The sequence below is a fragment of the Doryrhamphus excisus genome, linkage group LG6 (assembly GCF_037039965.1).
Source record: "Doryrhamphus excisus strain RoL-2023G ecotype Guam linkage group LG6, RoL_Dexc_Guam_v1.1, whole genome shotgun sequence".
NCBI classification, from domain to species: Eukaryota; Metazoa; Chordata; class Actinopteri; order Syngnathiformes; family Syngnathidae; genus Doryrhamphus; species Doryrhamphus excisus.
The window spans coordinates 3096516-3116584 of NC_136362.1; the positions used below are offsets into that span (position 1 = coordinate 3096516).

At 37.8% G+C, this 20069-nt stretch overlaps 1 protein-coding gene and 1 long non-coding RNA gene across 2 annotated transcripts in view; one reads left to right on the forward strand and one right to left on the reverse strand.

Moving 5' to 3' along the window:
- The window catches only part of tshz3a (teashirt zinc finger homeobox 3a), a 26214-nt gene extending 24799 nt beyond the window's left edge, over positions 1 to 1415 (reverse strand). The window contains exon 1 of the mRNA XM_058087575.2: positions 1135 to 1415. Within this exon, the coding sequence (XP_057943558.2) occupies positions 1135 to 1174 (40 nt within the window). The 5' untranslated portion in view covers positions 1175 to 1415. The remainder of the gene's footprint in view (positions 1 to 1134) is intronic.
- LOC144898594 (uncharacterized) lies at positions 650 to 14753 on the forward strand. The gene is made up of 3 exons (XR_013627474.1): positions 650 to 1386; positions 9806 to 9865; positions 14143 to 14753. It is a non-coding gene; the product is annotated as an uncharacterized LOC144898594 (long non-coding RNA).
- The last annotated feature ends 5316 nt before the right edge of the window (positions 14754 to 20069 follow it).

Consider the following 20069-nt stretch of genomic DNA (forward strand, 5'->3'; position numbering starts at 1 on the left):
AATAAATGTTGTATTTTCATGTGTCTTCTATTGTGTTTACTTGTTTTTATTCAACTCCATTCTTCTGTAAAGTGTCTTTGAGTATTTAGAAAAGCGCTATACAAATAAAATGTATTATTATTTATTGTAAAACACAGCACAACCACTAGTGGCGCTGTTGAGTCAGTTACTACTATTTTACTGTTTTAAAGAAGCACAAACAGGAAGTTGAGCTACATCTCAACTTTGTTTAGACGGGTATGATGTCACAGTTTAAATTTGTCCCCTTGTTAAGCAAGGGAGTGATAATTGATTCATAATTGATCATTAATTTTGTTGATTTTTGATTTTTCATGTAAAACACAGCACAACCACTAGAGGCGCTGTCGAGTAAATCGCTACTATTTTACTGTTCAAAGAAGCACAAACAGGAAGTTGAGCTACATCTCTGCATACTTCCACTACGGCACAACATTGACTATGTAGTATCCCAGGGTGCGTTTAAACCAACAACTATTCCCATTATGGACAGTTTTTGGAATGTGGAACGAAGCCCACTCCATACAAAATTCCTCTTCACTGGTAACACTTCCTCAAAAGACGATTTAAAGTGACTAAAAATTCGCCAAATCACAATTGAAGGTTATATCGCCACCTGTTGTCGTGGAGCGAAAGTGCATCTCCTAACTACGCCTTTAAAAGAACGCTTGTGGGTTCATTTTGACTGTTTTTCCGAGTCTCTTGACCATCAGCGAGCGAGGCTCAAAAGTACAGAATCCTTGAAGTGGTCCAAATGTGACGTCACCGCATAGTGGGAAGTGATTTTCTGATGCAAATCGAGAGAGATCGGATCAAAGCCGCGTGACAGCCAATCAATCAACCGTCAAATCGGACATGGCAAGTGTCGATTATGGCTCCTTCCAGCCCACAGAGCTCCATTGTGTGCTACTAAATTGTTTATCTTACTGACGGGGAAGAGAAAGAACGCCACGGATAGTTTGTGGAAAGAAGTTATGCGTGGAAGATGAAGCGGCTAGCGTGTTATTGTTACAGCACGGAATCAAACACGAATGGGGGCTTTAAAAAGACACCACAACAGTCGCTGACGTGTGACAGTTTGACGCTATTTTCACGCACGTCATCGTGGATACGTACCTGCCGCGCGCTTGGGCGCTTCTTGTTTCCTCCGCGGCATTTGGGACCGGATTTGCGGGGATTTCCGCCAAAACTCCTCCTTTTTCGTCCCTCGTCGCTGACGGGAAGATCCACGCCTCTGCTCAGGGAGAAAGATTCACGTCTCGGCACGACGAGGACGGTTCCACCACGGGAGAGGAAAAAGTCATGATGGTTCGGCGGAAGAAGTGTGCACACGCGGCGTGGGCACGTCAATAATGTTGTCGTCTGGTGGTGTGTTCAAGGAGGATCTCTCTCTCTCTCTCTCTTTTCTCTCTCTCTTTCTCTCTCTCTCTCACCCCCCCCACACACACACATAAACACACAAAAACACGCACACGCACACGCACAGCCTGCGTCCAGCTCGGCCGCCTGCTTTGTAGCAAGCAAACTTGGGGATAAGAGAGATGATCACGTCACTCAAAGTGGGAGAATGGGCAAACCCACCGCCCCGTTAACTCTTTACTGGACAGAAAGGGGAGTGGACGCCTCCTCTTTTCTCCTTTCCTCCTTTTCTCCTTTTCTCCTTTTCTCTCCCCTCTATGGACACTTCACGTTCATCCTTTTTCTAGTCCTCTATTCCTATATTCCTCTACTCCGCTACTCCTCTATTCTTCTACTCTATTCCTCTATTCATCTACACCTCTATTCCTCTACTCCTCTATTCCTCAATCCATCTATTCCTCTACTCATCTACTCCTATTCATCTATTCCTCTACTCCTCTATTCCTCTATTAATCTATTCCTCTACTCCTCTATTCCTCTATTCATCTATTCCTCTACTCCGCTACTCCTCTATTCTTCTACTCTATTCCTCTATTCGTCTACTCCTCTATTCATCTACGTATTCCTCTACTCTTCTATTCATCTACTCCTCTATTCCTCTACTCCTCTATTCCTCAATCCATCTATTCCTCTACTCATCTACTCCTATTCATCTATTCCTCTTCTCCTCTATTCATCTATTTACTCTATTGCTCTGTTCCTCTATTCCTCTACTCCTCTGTTCCTCTATTAATCTATTCCTCTATTCATCTATTCATCTATTCCTCTACTCCGCTACTCCTCTATTCTTCTACTCTATTCCTCTATTCATCTACTCCTCTATTCCTCTACTCTTCTATTCATCTACACCTCTATTCCTCTACTCCTCTATTCCTCTATTCCTCTATTAATCTATTCCTCTACTCCTCTATTCATCTATTCCTCTCCTCCGCTACTCCTCTATTCTTCTACTCTATTCCTCTATTTCTCTACTCTTCTATTCATCTCCTCCTCTATTCCTCTACTCCTCTATTCCTCTATTCCTCTACTCATCTACTCCTATTCATCTATTCCTCTTCTCCTCTACTCCTATTCATCTATTCCTCAATTCATCTATTCCTCTACTCCTCTATTCATCTATTCATCTACTCCTCTATTCCTCAATTAATCTATTCCTCTACTCCTCTATTCCTCTACTTCTCTATTCCTCAATTCATCTATTCCTTTACTTCTCTACTCCTCTATTCCTCTACTTCTCAATTCATCTATTCCTCAATTCATCTATTCCTCTACTCCTCAATTCATCTATTCCTCTACTCCTCAATTCATCTATTCCTCTACTCCTCAATTCATCTATTCCTCTACTCCTCAATTCATCTATTCCTCTACTCCTCTATTCATCTACTCCTCTATTCCTCAATTAATCTATTCCTCTACTCCTCTATTCATCTACTCCTCTATTCCTCAATTAATCTATTCCTCTACTCCTCTATTCATCTACTCCTCTATTCCTCAATTCATCTATTCCTTTACTTCTCTACTCCTCTATTCCTCTACTTCTCAATTCATCTGTTCCTCAATTCATCTATTCCTCTACTCCTCTATTCCTCTACTCCTCAATTCATCTATTCATCTACTCCTCAATTCATCTATTCCTCTACTCCTCTATTCCTCTACTCCTCAATTCATCTATTCATCTACTCCTCTATTCATCTATTCCTCTGCTCCTCTATTCCTCTACTCCACAATTCATCTATTCCTCTATTCATCTATTCCTCTGCTCCTCTATTCCTCTACTCCTCAATTCATCTATTCCTCTACTCCTCTATTCCTCAATTAATCTATTCCTGTACTCCTCTATTCCTCTACTCCTCAATTCATCTCTTCCTCTACTCCTCTACTCTTCTATTCATCTATTCCTCTACTCCGCTATTCCTCTACTCTTCTATTCATCTATTCCTCTACTCCTCTATTCCTCTATTTCTCCACCCTCTTCATTCCTCTTTTTTCCACTCATCTTCTATTTTTTATTCCCAATTTCCTTCTCTCTATTCCTCTTCTTCCCCTTCTGCCTGTGTAGGGTTGGGAATGGTTTCCATGTATCGTCCGATACCAGAACCAAATGTGTTTTGAAATGGTACTGGTGCTTAAACGATGCTAAACTACTACTTAATGAAATAAAACACACGGGTAAGAGTACAGGAAATGGTAAATAGTACACAGGAAATGATGGAGTAAATAAACCGAGGCACCGATATCGACTTAGTTTTACGACCGTGTACGTGTGGTATCATGGCATCCATATTCCTCGATATTCCTCGTCTGCCCCACCAGGTGACGGACGCCATGGCTGGTTTTGGTTGAACATACACAGGAAGATTGCTTTCAAGTACATCACGAGTTTACAGTGTTCACAATTCAACATGTGCAGAAAGAGCAGAAAGAAGCGCGTCACACTTTTTGTGTGTGCGTGTGACTCACAACTCTCGTGTGTGTGTACACACTTTACACAATATCCACATCATCATCATCATCGTCATCATCAACAAGCGTTTTGGATGACAACATCGAGTACAACAAGAAATGAATACTGTACATAGCAAAATAATAATTATGACACACATGTTTTGACACATTTACACCCCAACCCCCCCCCCCACTTCACCCCCCCTACTGCGATTGCTGTGTGGTTCGAGCTGATTTTACTTCCTGATTCCGTATTTATGTTTATATTTTTATTTTACAGGACAAATTATGATTGAAAAATAATACCACTATAATCTTACACTATTATATGTTGCAGTACAAGACAGTTGGAATAAGTTACAATATATATAGAATAAAGTAATAATATATAATAACAGTATGTATGAACTGTCATTGGATTTTTAAACTAAATAAATATAATAATAATAATAATAATAATAATAATAATAATAAAACTGCAAATAATAAAAACTTAAGAAACCACATATAGTTGCTGGGTAAACAAATTATTTTTTTCAGATTAAAATGAACAAAGCATTAATAGAGCCCAAAAACTTACCACTTCCACACGGATAGTGAGGATAACTATTAACAGTTATTTAACCTTTAACATGAACATGAATCAAACGTAATAATTTTTTCTGGGTACATGATACCATACAGCATCTAACCGTATCAAGGCGGGGGCCTCAAACTAGTGTCCTGCGGGCCACATTTGGCCCGCGGGCCGCATGTTTGAGACCACTGCTATCAGTCATATATTAGCAATAGTACATAAAAATTAGCTTTATGTCTAAATGAAGCATTTTCAAGCATAAAAAATGAATGCTATTCTAAATTGTTTGCTAGGTGTCGGCCGCGACTCGGTCGCCAGAACAGCAGGATTTAGTTGCAGCTTTAAATAAACAGGCACAATAACAATAACAAACATAATAAACAAAACAACACAGGGTGCTGAAACTCAACTCTGAAACCCCCAGACGTCACTTCCTGTCACATTTATTGCAACACGGCATTTACTCTATTGAGGAATATGAATATTATATGAAGAATTAATGTATAAAAAAGATTTTAAAAACATTACTTCTTTTTGACGTATTAACATATGTCACCTTTTTTAAATTTACAGGGGAATCAAGCTAACAAAAAGCTCCAATTTGCCGGTAAGTGGTGCAAAAAAATGATGTCCGACCCCCACGGCCGACTCCCTCTGAAATGCAAACATGCCTGATGCCCTTTTCTCCCCAACTTAATGTGAGCTGTTAAATGTTGGCTTTCATCACAGTAAAAGCATCAGTTCTCCCATATATCCACGTTAGGGGAGATCAAAGTCAGTTCAAGGAAGCGGCGTCAAGTCTTAGTAACAAGGTAATGAGAGTTTTTCATCACTTCTCGCCCTCGCTTTTTTTTTTTTTTTTTTTTTTCCTTGAGCCAGCAGTATCTCAGGAGACTCAGTAACGGTCCGAATCGCTCTTTGAGCTTATGATGTGTGTGAGTTGGGGGGGGGGGGGGGGGCATTCTGGGGGGGGCATTTGACCACGCCAAAAAACACACGCACACAAATTCCAAACTGCTTGATGCGTCATGCACATTACATGCAAATACACACATCAGACTTTAGAAAATGGCCTGGGTGTCTTTGAACGCAACCCCATTCCTGTTAATGCATACAAATATATCCAATCTTGTCATTTTTTATTTCTGGTGCAGTAAAAAAAAATAAATCACACTTACTGCAAATGGTGATTAATCATGATTAATTTTAATTAATTAATTTCATTAATTTCTGTTAATCACATACAGTAAAAAAACTGAATATTTCACACATTAATCCTGATTAATTTGAAAACTGTGATTAATTGATTAAAAAGACAACCCCACTAAAACGCAATGTTATCTTTCCTCTGCGTGACTCCGCATCAGAGTCTCGGTTATATTTTTGATTCGGTTACGTGGTGTCTTTGAACGCAACCCCATTGCTGTTAATGCATACAAATATATCCAATCCTGTCATTTTTTATTTCTGTTAATCATGTGCAGTTAAAAAAACAAAATATTTCACACTTACTGCGAATTGTGATTAATCATGATTAATTTCAAAACTGTGATTAATTGATTGAAAAGACAACCCCACTAAAACGCAATGTTATCTTTCCTCTGCGTGACTCCGCATCAGAGTCTCGGTTATATTTTTGATTCGGTTACGTGGTGTCTTTGAACGCAACCCCATTGCTGTTAATGCATACAAATGTATCCAATCCTGTCATTTTTATTCCTGTTAATCATGTACAGTTAAAAAAACAAAATATTTCACACTTACTGCAAATGGTGATTAATCATGATTAATTTCAAAACTGTGATTAATTGATTGAAAAGACAACCCCACTAAAACGCAATGTTATCTTTCCTCTGCGTGACTGCGCATCAGAGTCTCGGTTATATTTTTGATTCGGTTACGTGGTGTCTTTGAACGCAACCCCATTGCTGTTAATGCATACAAATATATCCAATCCTGTCATTTTTTATTTCTGTTAATCATGTGCAGTTAAAAAAACAAAATATTTCACACTTACTGCGAATTGTGATTAATCATGATTAATTTCAAAACTGTGATTAATTGATTAAAAAGACAACACTACTAAAATGCAATGTTTTAGTGTGACTGCGCATCAGAGTCTCGTATTTTCGGTTATGTTTTTGATTCAGTTACGTGGTGTCTTTGAACGCAACCCCATTCCTGTTAATGCATACAAATATATCCAATCTTGTCATTTTTTATTTCTGGTGCAGTAAAAAAAAATTCACACTTACTGCAAATGGTGATTAATCATGATTAATTTTAATTAATTAATTTCATTAATTTCTGTTAATCACATACAGTAAAAAAACTGAATATTTCACACATTAATCCTGATTAATTTGAAAACTGTGATTAATTGATTAAAAAGACAACCCCACTAAAACGCAATGTTATCTTTCCTCTGCGTGACTCCGCATCAGAGTCTCGGTTATATTTTTGATTCGGTTACGTGGTGTCTTTAATTTCAAAACTGTGATTAATTGATTAAAAAGACAACACTACTAAAACGCAATGTTTTAGTGTGACTGCGCATCAGAGTCTCGTATTTTCGGTTATGTTTTTGATTCGGTTACGTGGTGTCTTTGAACGCAACCCCATTGCTGTTAATGCATACAAATGTATCCAATCTTGTCATTTTTTATTTCTGTTAATCATGTGCAGTTAAAAAAAACAAAATATTTCACACTTACTGCAAATGGTGATTAATCATGATTAATTTCAATTAATTAATAAAAATTAATTAATATAATTAATTTCTGTTGATCACATACATTAAAAAAACGGAATATTTCACACATTAATCATGATTAATTTGAAAACTGTGATTAATTGCTGTCATTTTTATTTCTGTTAATCACGTCTAGTAAAAAACAAAATATTCTGCACTTACTGCAAATGGTGATTAATCATGATTAATTTCAAAATTGCAATTAATTAATTAAAAAGACAACCCTACTAAAACGCAATGTTAGCTTTCCTCTGTGTGACTGCGCATCAGAGTCTCGTATTTTCGGTTATATTTTTGATTCGGTTACGTGGTGTCTTTGAACGCAACCTCATTGCTGTTAATGCATACAAATATATCTAATAATGTCATTTTTATTTGTTAATCATGTACATTAAAAAAACAAAATATTTCACATTTACTGCAAATGGTGATTAATCATGATTAATTTCAATTAATTAATAAAAATTAATTAATATCATTAATTTCTGTTGATCACATACATTAAAAAACCGGAATATTTCACACATTAATCATGATTAATTTGAAAACTGTGATTAATTGCTGTCATTTTTATTTCTGTTAATCACATATAGTAAAAAACAAAATATTTCGCACTTACTGCAAATGGTGATTAATCATGATTAATTTCAAAATTGCGATTAATTAAAAAGACAACCCTACTAAAACGCAATGTTAGCTTTCCTCTGTGTGACTGCGCATCAGAGTCTCGTATTTTCGGTTATATTTTTGATTCGGTTACGTGGTGTCTTTGAACGCAACCCCATTGCTGTTAATGCATACAAATATATCTAATACTGTCATTTTTATTTGTTAATCATGTACATTAAAAAAACAAAATATTTCACATTTACTGCAAATGGTGATTAATCATGATTAATTTCAATTAATTAATAAAAATTAATTATTATCATTAATTTCTGTAGATCACATACATTAAAAAACGGAATATTTCACAAATTAATCATGATTAATTTGAAAACTGTGATTAATTGCTGTCATTTTTATTTCTGTTAATCACGTCTAGTAAAAAACAAAATATTCCGCACTTACTGCAAATGGTGATTAATCATGATTAATTTCAAAATTGCGATTAATTAATTAAAAAGACAACCCTACTAAAACGCAATGTTAGCTTTCCTCTGTGTGACTGCGCATCAGAGTCTCGTATTTTCGGTTATATTTTTGATTCGGTTACGTGGTGTCTTTGAACGCAACCCCATTGCTGTTAATGCATACAAATATATCTAATAATGTCATTTTTATTTGTTAATCATGTACATTAAAAAAACAAAATATTTCACATTTACTGCAAATGGTGATTAATCATGATTAATTTCAATTAATTAATAAAAATTAATTAATATAATGAATTTCTGTTGATCACATACATTAAAAAAACGGAATATTTCACACATTAATCATGATTAATTTGAAAACTGTGATTAATTGCTGTCATTTTTATTTCTGTTAATCACGTCTAGTAAAAAACAAAATATTCTGCACTTACTGCAAATGGTGATTAATCATGATTAATTTCAAAATTGCGATTAATTAATTAAAAAGACAACCCTACTAAAACGCTATGTTAGCTTTCCTCTGTGTGACTTTGTATCAGAGTCTCGTATTTACAAAGAAAAATTAAGTTTTTTATGAATTTCCGGGCACATAACATCGGAAAATGGAACGCCGTAACCTGAGGTCTGGGCTCCGTCCTTTTCATAATTTGACTCCATGTATTGATATGCTAATGCTATGTTTTAGCATTGTATTTATTGCAATTGATATTATATTTCCAGCATCAGCTTGGCCTGGGAATGGATTATTCCTATTTCCATTACATGGCAGGAGGAACGTTGTTTTCCAAAGCCAAATAAATAAATCGGGAGTGTCCACATTGTGAAAAATGAAAGCATCCAAAAACAAAAAACAGTTCAAATCGCTCTTTAAGCTAGCAAACTACTTGATGCGTCATGAACGTTACATGCAAATAGACTTTTTCGAAATGGCCTGATCTCAGTGCGACAGCACACCCGCCGAGCGTAACGAGTTTAAGGGTGCTTCTGACCAGGAGTTGGCCGTGCCCCAGCCTCTCTAAGAGCACATCGGCCGGTTCCCTGTCACTTTAACAACATGAAGTTACAACCCAAATGGGATGTCAGGGGTTAGCGGGGCTTCTAAAGAGAACTATGTGAATATATTTCCTCCTATGGACTTGCCCTCGTGGTGACCTCCCTCAGGAACAAGAAGTAACCATAGTGATTGGCATTTTTACAGCTAAAATGAAAAGCATCGTGGAGTCGGCTGAAGTGGAAGAAGGAGAAAGCGGCCTCTCCAAAAAAAAAAAAATTAGTGAGCCATCATGGTGACAGAAAGTAGCAGGGACATGGTGTCATCCAGGGACTGTATCGATTAACCCATAAATAGTATACGGCCTCTGTGCAGCGTCTCTCCCGGCTTACACTGGAAATGGAAGTTATCACAACGCCTTTCCTCTCATGCATGAAATATAACATAAGACAATGATGTTCGTGATGGCTTCTAATGTTGCTGCAATTCTGCTTCTGATTGCGCAGGGGTGTCAAACGGCAGTGGCTATGCGGAGATATTGCACGGGGAATCGATCGTGACTGAAGGTAATCAAGACAACCCTGCATACATACATTTCTACGTGATATAGCCTACCTAGGAATATCTTTTTATAATATATAATAATATAATATTTTTATTTATGGAGATTTATGGCAAAAAAAAACAAACAGCAATGTTGTCGCATTTGACTTTTACCGTATTTTCTGGACTATAAGTCATCCGGAGTATAAGTCGCACAAGGTAAAAAATGCATAATTAAATAGAAGAAAACATACATAAGTCACACTGGAGTATAAGTCACATTTTTTGCTAACACAATAATTATTCAGCTACACAAAAAATAAACATGAACAGAAAAGGTCCAGTGTTTATGTAACATAAACACTTTTTTAATTTATAAATCGCTCTGGAGTATAAGTAAAAAAAAACAAAAATAACGCATTTATTAAAAACAGAAAAATATACAAACTTTTTCAGTGCTTTGTTCAGAAAATCAATCAATCAGTAATAAATAAATATAATAATAATAATAATAAAACGGCAAATAATAAAAACTTAAGAAACCACATATAGTTGGTGGCTAGACAAATTATTTTTTTCATATTAAAATGAACAAAGCATTATTAGAGCCCTGTAGACATGACAAAACACGACTATTTTTATTTATACAACATATTGCGCAACTGCAGGGTCTTGAGACACATGCTAACTCGCAAACTAGAGAGCTAGCGACCTAAACGGTAGCCTTCAAGTTATTTCCTTTCAACTTAAATAGCCAAAAACTTACCACTTCCACACGGATAGGGAGGATAACTATTAACAGTTATTTAACCTTTAACATGAACATGAATCAAACGTAATAATTTTTTCTGGGTACATGATACCATACAGCATCCGTATCAACATTAAACTTTCATATCAAGGCGGGGGCCTGAAACTAGTGTCCTGCGGACCACATTTGGCCCGCGGGCCGCGTGTTTGAGACCCCTGTTGTAGATTATAGGGGTGTGTAATTCTGCAATCAAGGCTTATAATCAAGGATTATAAGCGTTTTTTAATCCAGTTTGTGATGGTTTAGATCCCACAAAGAGATGGTATTGTTTCTTTAACAATTTATGGCTAAACATCCTTTCCTGTGTTCCGTATTATAAATTTTGTTGTGTGCAGATGGATAAAAATGTGAGTGACTTGAGTCCAAAGGGACCACTTGGCACCTGAAGTGACAGGCTGCCATCAGCGTGCAAAGATGCTAATATGAATTCTGATCACTCCCTTCAATAGCCAAGGGACTTTCTGCCCATCACCGTCTTCTGCGCTGCTCCACACATGGCGGTGTCAAGGGGGGCCTGCAGTAAAACCCTGGCAAATGGAGTTGGCACGGCAGCCAAAGCCAGATTCTGCATTGACACTTCCCTAACCCTTCTTAAGTGATAATGCGGCAAAATGTACTCCATAATGTCGTAAACGCGGCGCTCTGCCCTCAAGATTTTCAGCCTGATGAGAAATTTCGATGACAAATCAAGCGCTTAAACTAAGTCTGTCCTTCATCGGAAGCAAATGTTCGAGCGCTGGATGGTCAGAGGCTAATTACCAACCGGGATAAGAGGCCGGAGAGACGGAAGAGTCATAAGTTTAATTGGTGTAAATTTATGCAGATTTTTTTTTTGTGTCTAAGACTCAAAAGAACACCTCGTTTGTTTATTAATCCATAGTCAGACTCAAAAACATGTCTGCTTTAAGACCAGTTTATGTTGACGTCATACAAATATAGCATTATTGATATTATTATGCAAAACAGATAGCCGGATGTAAAGAAATGTGTTTAACTCTAATTTATAGCAATAATTTCACTCTGATGCTTTTTGTACAAGGCAAAGTGTGAGAAGTTTCAAGTCATTCACTCTGAAGCGTTGGGGAGCGTTTTGATTTTTATAAAAACTTGAATTATTTGTGGAAAATTGAAAAAAATTAAGTTTCAAGGTAATCCAGTCCCCTTTTTCATTGGAAATGTTTGTGTTACGAGCCATTATTAGTGAAAATATGAATAATAATTGTCCTTCCAATACTGTCCTTCCCCGGACCCAAACCCAAAAACCCCAAAACCAAAATCAAAACCAAACCCTTTGTTCCAACGATGGACAATGACTGATTTTGAATGGACTCCCAATCCAAGACGCTAAGGCGCTTTTAAATGTTCGTTTTACCATTCTTAACCCGAACCCAAACTCGAACCCAAACCCAAACTCGAACCCAAACGCAAAACCAAAACCAAAACCAAACCCTTTGTTCCAACGATGGACAATGACAGTCACGACTGATTTTGAACGGACTCCCGATCCAAGACGCTTAGGCGCGTTTAAACGTTAGTTTTTCCATTCTTAATCCGAACCCAAAACCAAACCCAAAACCAAACCCAAAACCAAACCCAAAACCAAACCCAAAACCAAACCCAAAACCAAACCCAAAACCAAACCCAAAACCAAACCCAAAACCAAACCCAAAACCAAACCCAAAACCAAACCCAAAACCAAACCCAAAACCAAACCCAAAACCAAACCCAAAACCAAAACCCAAACCCAAAACCAAACCCTTTGTTCCAACGATGGACAAACTCGAACCCAAACTCGAACCCAAACTCGAACCCAAACTCGAACCCAAACTCGAACCCAAACTCAAACCCAAACTCGAACCCAAACGCGAACCCAAACGCAAAACCAAAACTAAACCCAAACCCTTTGTTTCAACGATGGACAATGACAGTCACGACTGATTTTGAACGGACTCCCAATCCAAGACTTTAGGCGTGTTTAAACGTTCGTTTTTCCATTCTTAACTCGAACCCAAACTCGAACCTGAACTCAAACCCAAACGCAAAACCAAAATTCAAACCGAAACCCTTTGTTCCAACGATGGACAATGACAGTCATGACTGATTTTGAACGGACTCCCAATCCAAGACGCTTAGGCGCGTTTAAACGTTCGTTTTTCCATTCTTAACCCAAACCCAAAACCAAACCCAAAACCAAACCCAAAACCAAACCCAAAACCAAACCCAAAACCAAACCCAAAACCAAACCCAAAACCAAACCCAAAACCAAACCCAAAACCAAACCCAAACCCAAACCCAAACCCAAAACCAAACCCAAAACCAAACCCTTTGTTCCAACGATGGACAAACTCGAACCCAAACTCGAACCCAAACTCGAACCCAAACTCGAACCCAAACTCGAACCCAAACTCGAACCCAAACTCGAACCCAAACTCGAACCCAAACTCGAACCCAAACTCGAACCCAAACTCGAACTTGAACCCAAACGCAAAACCAAACCCAAACCCTTTGTTCCAACGATGGACAATGACAGTCACAACTGATTTTGAATGGACTCCCGATCCAAGACGCTTAGGCGCGTTTAAACGTTTGTTTTTCCATTCTTAACCCGAACCCAAAACCAAACCCAAACCCAAACCCAAAACCAAACCCTTTGTTCCAACGATGGACAATGACGGTCACGACTGATTTTGAATGGACTCCCAATCCAAGATGCTTAGGCGCGTTTAAACGTTTGTTTTTCCATTCTTAACCCAAACTCGAACCTGAACCCGAACCCGAACTCGAACCCAAACGCAAAACCAAACCCAATCCCTTTGTTCCACCGACGGACAAAGACTGATTTTGAACGGACTCCCAATCCAAGACGCTTAGACGCGTTTAAACGTTCGTTTTTCCATTCTTAACCCAAACTCGAACCTGAACCCGAACTCGAACCCAAAACCAAACCCAAACCCTTTGTTCCACCGATGGACAAAGACTGATTTTGAATGGACTCCCAATCCAAGACGCTTAGGCGCTTTTAAATGTTCGTTTTTCCATTCTTAACCCGAACCCAAAACCAAACCCAAAACCAAACCCAAAACCAAACCCAAAACCAAACCCAAAACCAAACCCAAAACCAAACCCAAAACCAAACCCAAAACCAAACCCAAAACCAAACCCAAAACCAAAACCAAACCCAAAACCAAAACCAAAACCAAAACCAAAACCAAACCCAAACCCTTTGTTCCACCGACGGACAATGACTGATTTTGAACGGACTCCCAATCCAAGACGCTTAGACGCGTTTAAACATTCATTTTTCCATAAACGCTATTGTTTGTCAGCTTCCATCACTTCACAAGAACTCCACATGGTCCAAAAAAATGCCACATTTGCGCGAAAGGAGACGACGCCATCCCGACAACACTGTCCTCCCCCTTCTCGTCTCCCCCGCTTGCGAATACTTGCCTCACTTGGGAGACTGATGATACTGTCGTTTCTGCTCAGGCTCCCGCTGCTTGACATCTTGACATGAAGAGAAGGATGTTCCTGTCTGTCTCGTCACATCACAGCCTTCCTGATTCGGATCCCTCCCATCCGCCGCCGTGTGACGCCTCACTTTAAAAAAGCTGCCCGTCCATCATAAACATCTTTCCTTTTATGTTGGCCGTCTGAGCGGGAAGGGCAGAGCGAGAGATCAGCCTATCAACGACATGTTGACAGTCAGGAAGAGTGACGGAACATCACAGGAGCAATGTGCCAGACGTAGACGGGAATTTCACTCACGGGGGCCGACGCAATTATTAGACGCTCAGTAAATTTCTCCGGGATGTTGAGCATCGGCCAGCGTATCGTACGTTTTGGTTAGAGGCTGGGTAACGTTTAAGTTCCGTAAAAAGGAGCGTCCACACTTTTTCCGGCGAGGAAAAATGAAGAATGCACTTCGATATTTTGTTGTTATCCATATATTCCAAGAAAAAACTGTACGTGGAAAAATGTATTATTAGTCCAAACTTTGCTCCATTTTTATTTAATTTTTTTTTATTTTTTCAAGTGCTTCAACGTTCTTATTAAATGATCTTTGTAAAATTAGGACTTCCCATAATATTTTGACTTTATTCCCATATTATTATAACCTAATTTTCCAAGAATTCCAACTTGGTTAAGTTTGTTTCTTTATTATTTTTCTTCAATATTATACTAAAATTATATAATAGTAATTATATACTAAAAATTATAATTCTCATAATATTATGAGTTAATTCACGAAAATTGCAACTTATTTTCTCGCTATTTTCTCTTAATATTTTGATTTTATTATAATTTATTTATATTTTCAAGTGCTTCAACGTTCTTATTAAATGATCTTTGTAAATAATGTAATATTAGGACTTCCCATAATATTTTGACTTATTTTTGTATTATTAAGAATTACAACTTGGTTTAGTTTGTTGTTTTAATTATTTTTCTTCAATATTATACTAAAATTATATAATTGTAAAAAATATGTTTTCTCATAATATTATGAGTAAAATTGCAACTTATTTTCTCACTATTTTCTCTTAATATTTTGACTTTATTATTTTGAAATTACAGCTTTTTTTCCATTGTTTTTTTAATCTGCCTACCATTTATTATTAATTATGACTTTATTTATTCTTTATTTATTAATATGTTAATTTTAAATACAACTTTACTCATTGTTTTGTTTATGGTACTAAAATATGCTACTCAACTTTATACTACTGATATTATTTTTTCTCAATATTACAACCTTCGTCTTACTACTGTATTTGTGTGTATTTTTGTAAAATGATTTTCCCATTTTTGCTGTTTTTGAATGGTTTCTAGTTGATTATATTATTAAAATGTGCGGCAGGCCAATAAAAAGAGTCGTGGGCCGCATGTTGGACACCACGTAAAATTGTTACTACTTTTTTTGCGTGTATTTTTGTAAAATGATTTTGACATCTTTGCTGTTTTTGAATGGTTTTTAGTTAATTATATTATTAAAATGTGCGGCGGGCCAATAAAAAGAGTCATGGGCCGCATGTTGAACACCACGTAAAATTGTTACTACTTTTTTTGTGTTCATTCTTGTAAAATGATTTTCCCATTTTTGCTGTTTTTGAATGGTTTCTAGTTAATTATATTATTAAAATGTGCGGCAGGCCAAAAAAAATCGTCGTGGGCCGCATGTTGGACACCACGTAAAATTGTTACTACTTTTTTTGTGTGTATTCTTGTAAAATGATTTTCCCATTTTTGCTGTTTTTGAATGGTTTCTAGTTAATTATATTATTAAAATGTGCGGCGGGCCAATAAAAAGAGTCATGGGCCGCATGTTGGACACCACGTAAAATTGTTATTACTTTTTTTGTGTGTATTCTTGTAAAATGATTTTCCCATTTTTGCTGTTTTTGGATGGTTTCTAGTTAATTATATTATTAAAATGTGCGGCAGGACAATAAAAAGAGTCGTGGGCCGCATGTTGGACACCACGTAAAATTGTTACTACTTTTTTTGTGCGTATTCTTGTAAAATGATTTTGACATTTTTGCTGTTTTTGAATGGTTTCTAGTCAATTATATTATTAAAATGTGCGGCAGGCCAAAAAAAATTGTCGTGGGCCGCATGTTGAACACCACGTAAAATTGTTACTACTTTTTTTGTGTGTATTTTTGTAAAATGATTTTCCCATTTTTGCTGTTTTTGGATGGTTTCTAGTTAATTATATTATTAAAATGTGCGGCAGGACAATAAAAAGAGTCGTGGGCCGCATGTTGGACACCACGTAAAATTGTTACTACTTTTTTTGTGTGTATTTTTGTAAAATGATTTTGACATTTTTGCTGTTTTTGAATGGTTTCTAGTCAATTATATTATTAAAATGTGCGGCAGGCCAAAAAAGATTGTCGTGGACCGCATGTTGGACACCACGTAAAATTGTTACTTTTTTTGTGTGTATTCTTGTAAAATGATTTTCCCATTTTTGCTGTTTTTGGATGGTTTCTAGTTAATTATATTATTAAAATGTGCGGCGGGCCAATAAAAAAAAGTCGTGGGCCGCATGTTGGACACCACCGGTTTAAGTCCGTGTCCCTAATCAGTCTTTTACCGAATATTCTGAGCAGGCCTGCGAGTCTTAAATTAAAACCCTCACCTTGACGCCGTATAAATGTAATACTGTCAATAAAGCAGTTATAAATAGATGGAGGTGTAACCATTCATAATCCAGCTGAATATTTTAAGAGGGTCTTTTTGGGCGAGAAAAAAAAAAAAAAAAGGCGAGCAAGACTTGATCAATCGTCTGACTTCAGCCTCTACAATCAGAGGTGTGCTAATTGAAATAGCGGAGAGTGATATTCCCGCCCTAAAGGAGGAACCTCATGCAATTTACCCCCCCCGTTGAATAATCCTTTTGTATTTATATTTGCGTGTCTTGTGTACGGCGGTCCCGACGGAGACAGAGTTGCGTGTTGAGTGTCTGTGCAGAAACGCTGATAAATGTTAAAGAGACCTTTTCAACGTCTGACCTCTTCCCGTTTGGGAATGTTAGCCTTCTTTAATGGAGACATGGATGCCGGCTAAAGATATTGCTGTTCATGAAATATGCAGATGGTGAAAATTTTAAAGAATATCATGAGTGTTTAAGGTAGATTGGGAAACTGGGGGGGGGCATGTGAGACTTCATCGCATGTCCACCTTTTCCGAGTCTTTCTTTCTTTCTATTTTCAGAGTGAAGCTAATGAATCGGGATATGGAAAAGGTTTCTCTGCAGGCTCACAATGAGAAATGATAAGAGATTATTTTAGAATGAAGATCAACGACTAAAAGTCCAAAACGCTGCACCAGCACCAGGAGCAGGAGACGATGGCGTCTTAATGTAAGATGAGTGGAACGACACACGACGCCGAGGCCAAAGGCGAGCGCTTCATCTCCTCAGTTCAATTCACAGGAGTGGAAATTAGTCCGTGCCGTACATAGCTGATTTATACAAATGAATTACCTGGTATATTAATAGGCGGAGACGCATTTATTAAACACTACGAGTAAAGGTAGCGTTAATTATGCATTTCTGCTCAAAACCTGTTTGACTTAACTGTCTGGCTCATTAGATAGATCGGGGGTCTCAAACATGCGGCCCGCGGGCCAAATGTGGCACGCAGGACACGACTTTGAGGCCCCCGCCTTGATATGAAAGTTTAAGTTTGATACGGATGCTGTATGGTATCATGTACCCAGAAAAAAAAATATTACTTTTGATTAATGTTCATGTTAAAGGTTAAATAACTGTTAATAGTTATCCTCCCATCCGTGTGGAAGTGGTAAGTTTTTGGCGAAAGTTTAAAGGAAATAACTTGAAGGCTGCCATTTAGGTCGCTAGCTGTCTAGTTTGCGAGTTAGCATGTGTCTCAAGACCCTGCAGTTGCGCAATATGTTGTAAATCAGGGGTATCAAACACGCGTTCCGCGGGCCAAATGTGGCTCGCAGGATACTACTTTGAGGCCCCCGCCTTGATATGAAAGTTTAATGTTTGATACGGATGCTGTATGGTATCATGTACCCAGATAAAAAATTATTACTTTTGATTAATGTTCATGTTAAAGGTTAAATAACTGTTAATAGTTATCCTCCCATCCGTGTGGAAGTGGTAAGTTTTTGGCGAAAGTTTAAAGGAAATAACTTGAAGGCTGCCGTTTAGGTCGCTAGCTGTCTAGTTTGCGAGTTAGCATGTGTCTCAAGACCCTGCAGTTGCGCAATATGTTGTAAATCAGGGGTATCAAACACACGTTCCGCGGGCCAAATGTGGCTCGCAGGATACTACTTTGAGGCCCCGCGCAAGTTTGATACGGATGCTGTATGGTATCATGTACCCAGATAAAAAATTATTACTTTTGATTAATGTTCATGTTAAAGGTTAAATAACTGTTAATAGTTATCCTCCCATCCGTGTGGAAGTGGTAAGTTTTTGGCGAAAGTTTAAAGGAAATAACTTGAAGGCTGCCGTTTAGGTCGCTAGCTGTCTAGTTTGCGAGTTAGTTGCGCAATATGTTGTAAATCAGGGGTATCAAACACGCGTTCCGCGGGCCAAATGTGGCTCGCAGGATACTACTTTGAGGCCCCGCGCAAGTTTGATACGGATGCTGTATGGTATCATGTACCCAGATAAAAAATTATTACTTTTGATTAATGTTCATGTTAAAGGTTAAATAACTGTTAATAGTTATCCTCCCGATCCGTGTGGAAGTGGTAAGTTTTTGGCTAATTAAGTTTAAAGAAGAAAGCTAACATAGCGTTTTAGTTGGGTTGTCTTTTTAATCAATTAATCACAGTTTTGAAATTAATCATGATTAATCACCATTCGCAGTAAATGTGAAATATTTTGTTTTTTTACTGTACGTGATTGACAGAAATAAAAATGACTGGCTTGGATTGGATATATTTGTATGCATTAACAGCAATGGGGTTGCGTTCAAAGACACCACGTAAACCGAAGTTGAATTCACATGCTTGGAGTGTATTTTCCTGGAATTACGAGCACACTTTAATACAGTTTTTCTTTGTCTTTGTTTATTTTATGTATCCATACGCGCACCGTAAAATGTTGCTGTGATGTCCGGAGCTCAGAGCGACAGTGAACGCACCTCACAGGTAGTGCGTTAAGAAGAAGAAGATCCGTTCTAAGGATCATTTGTTCCTTTTTCAGTTGGAACGTCGGAACAAAGCAAAAGACTTTGATGTTCCAGGAACTGCAAGAACCCTCGGGTGGTTCTGATAGCATCTCAACAACGTTAGCTTGATTAGCTGCATTGTTAGCTTAAGTACAATCGCAAAAAACGACAACAATAACATTTACACCAGCGTACTGATGTTCGTGCGTCACGGGACGTTTTGGCCCTGACATGAGCGAGAGTTCCTGCCCGACCCCTTTCTGTTGTCTGAAGGGGTCCGTTGCGCTGACAATGGTGTCAACTCTCCCCTGGGGGAGCACAAAGGGGGGGGCACGGTGAAGTGATTTGTGGTTGGGCAACACTGATGAAGTGCTATTGCCACCCTGTTTCTTTGCAAGATCAATTCCACATGTAAGAGTTGGCTTTATGAATGATGGAGACCTCCTCAAGTCATCCATACTGCTGCCCAAAGACACGACCCCCGGTCCCCGGTCCCCGGTCGCATCCGCGAGGCTGGAGTAAAGCAATCGCTCTTGTCGATGGGGGCCACGCATTACGTATCAACACCTGCATACCAACATGGCGCCATGAATACACAGATCAGCCAACATGGCCGACATACAGATAAACCTGCGTACCTTTTTATTACGGGGGCATCATATTAATATATAATATTAAATAATTTAATATTTTTTATTTTTTTAATTTATAATTTTTTATATTTTTTTGATTTTTTAATTTTATTTTTTATATTTTTTA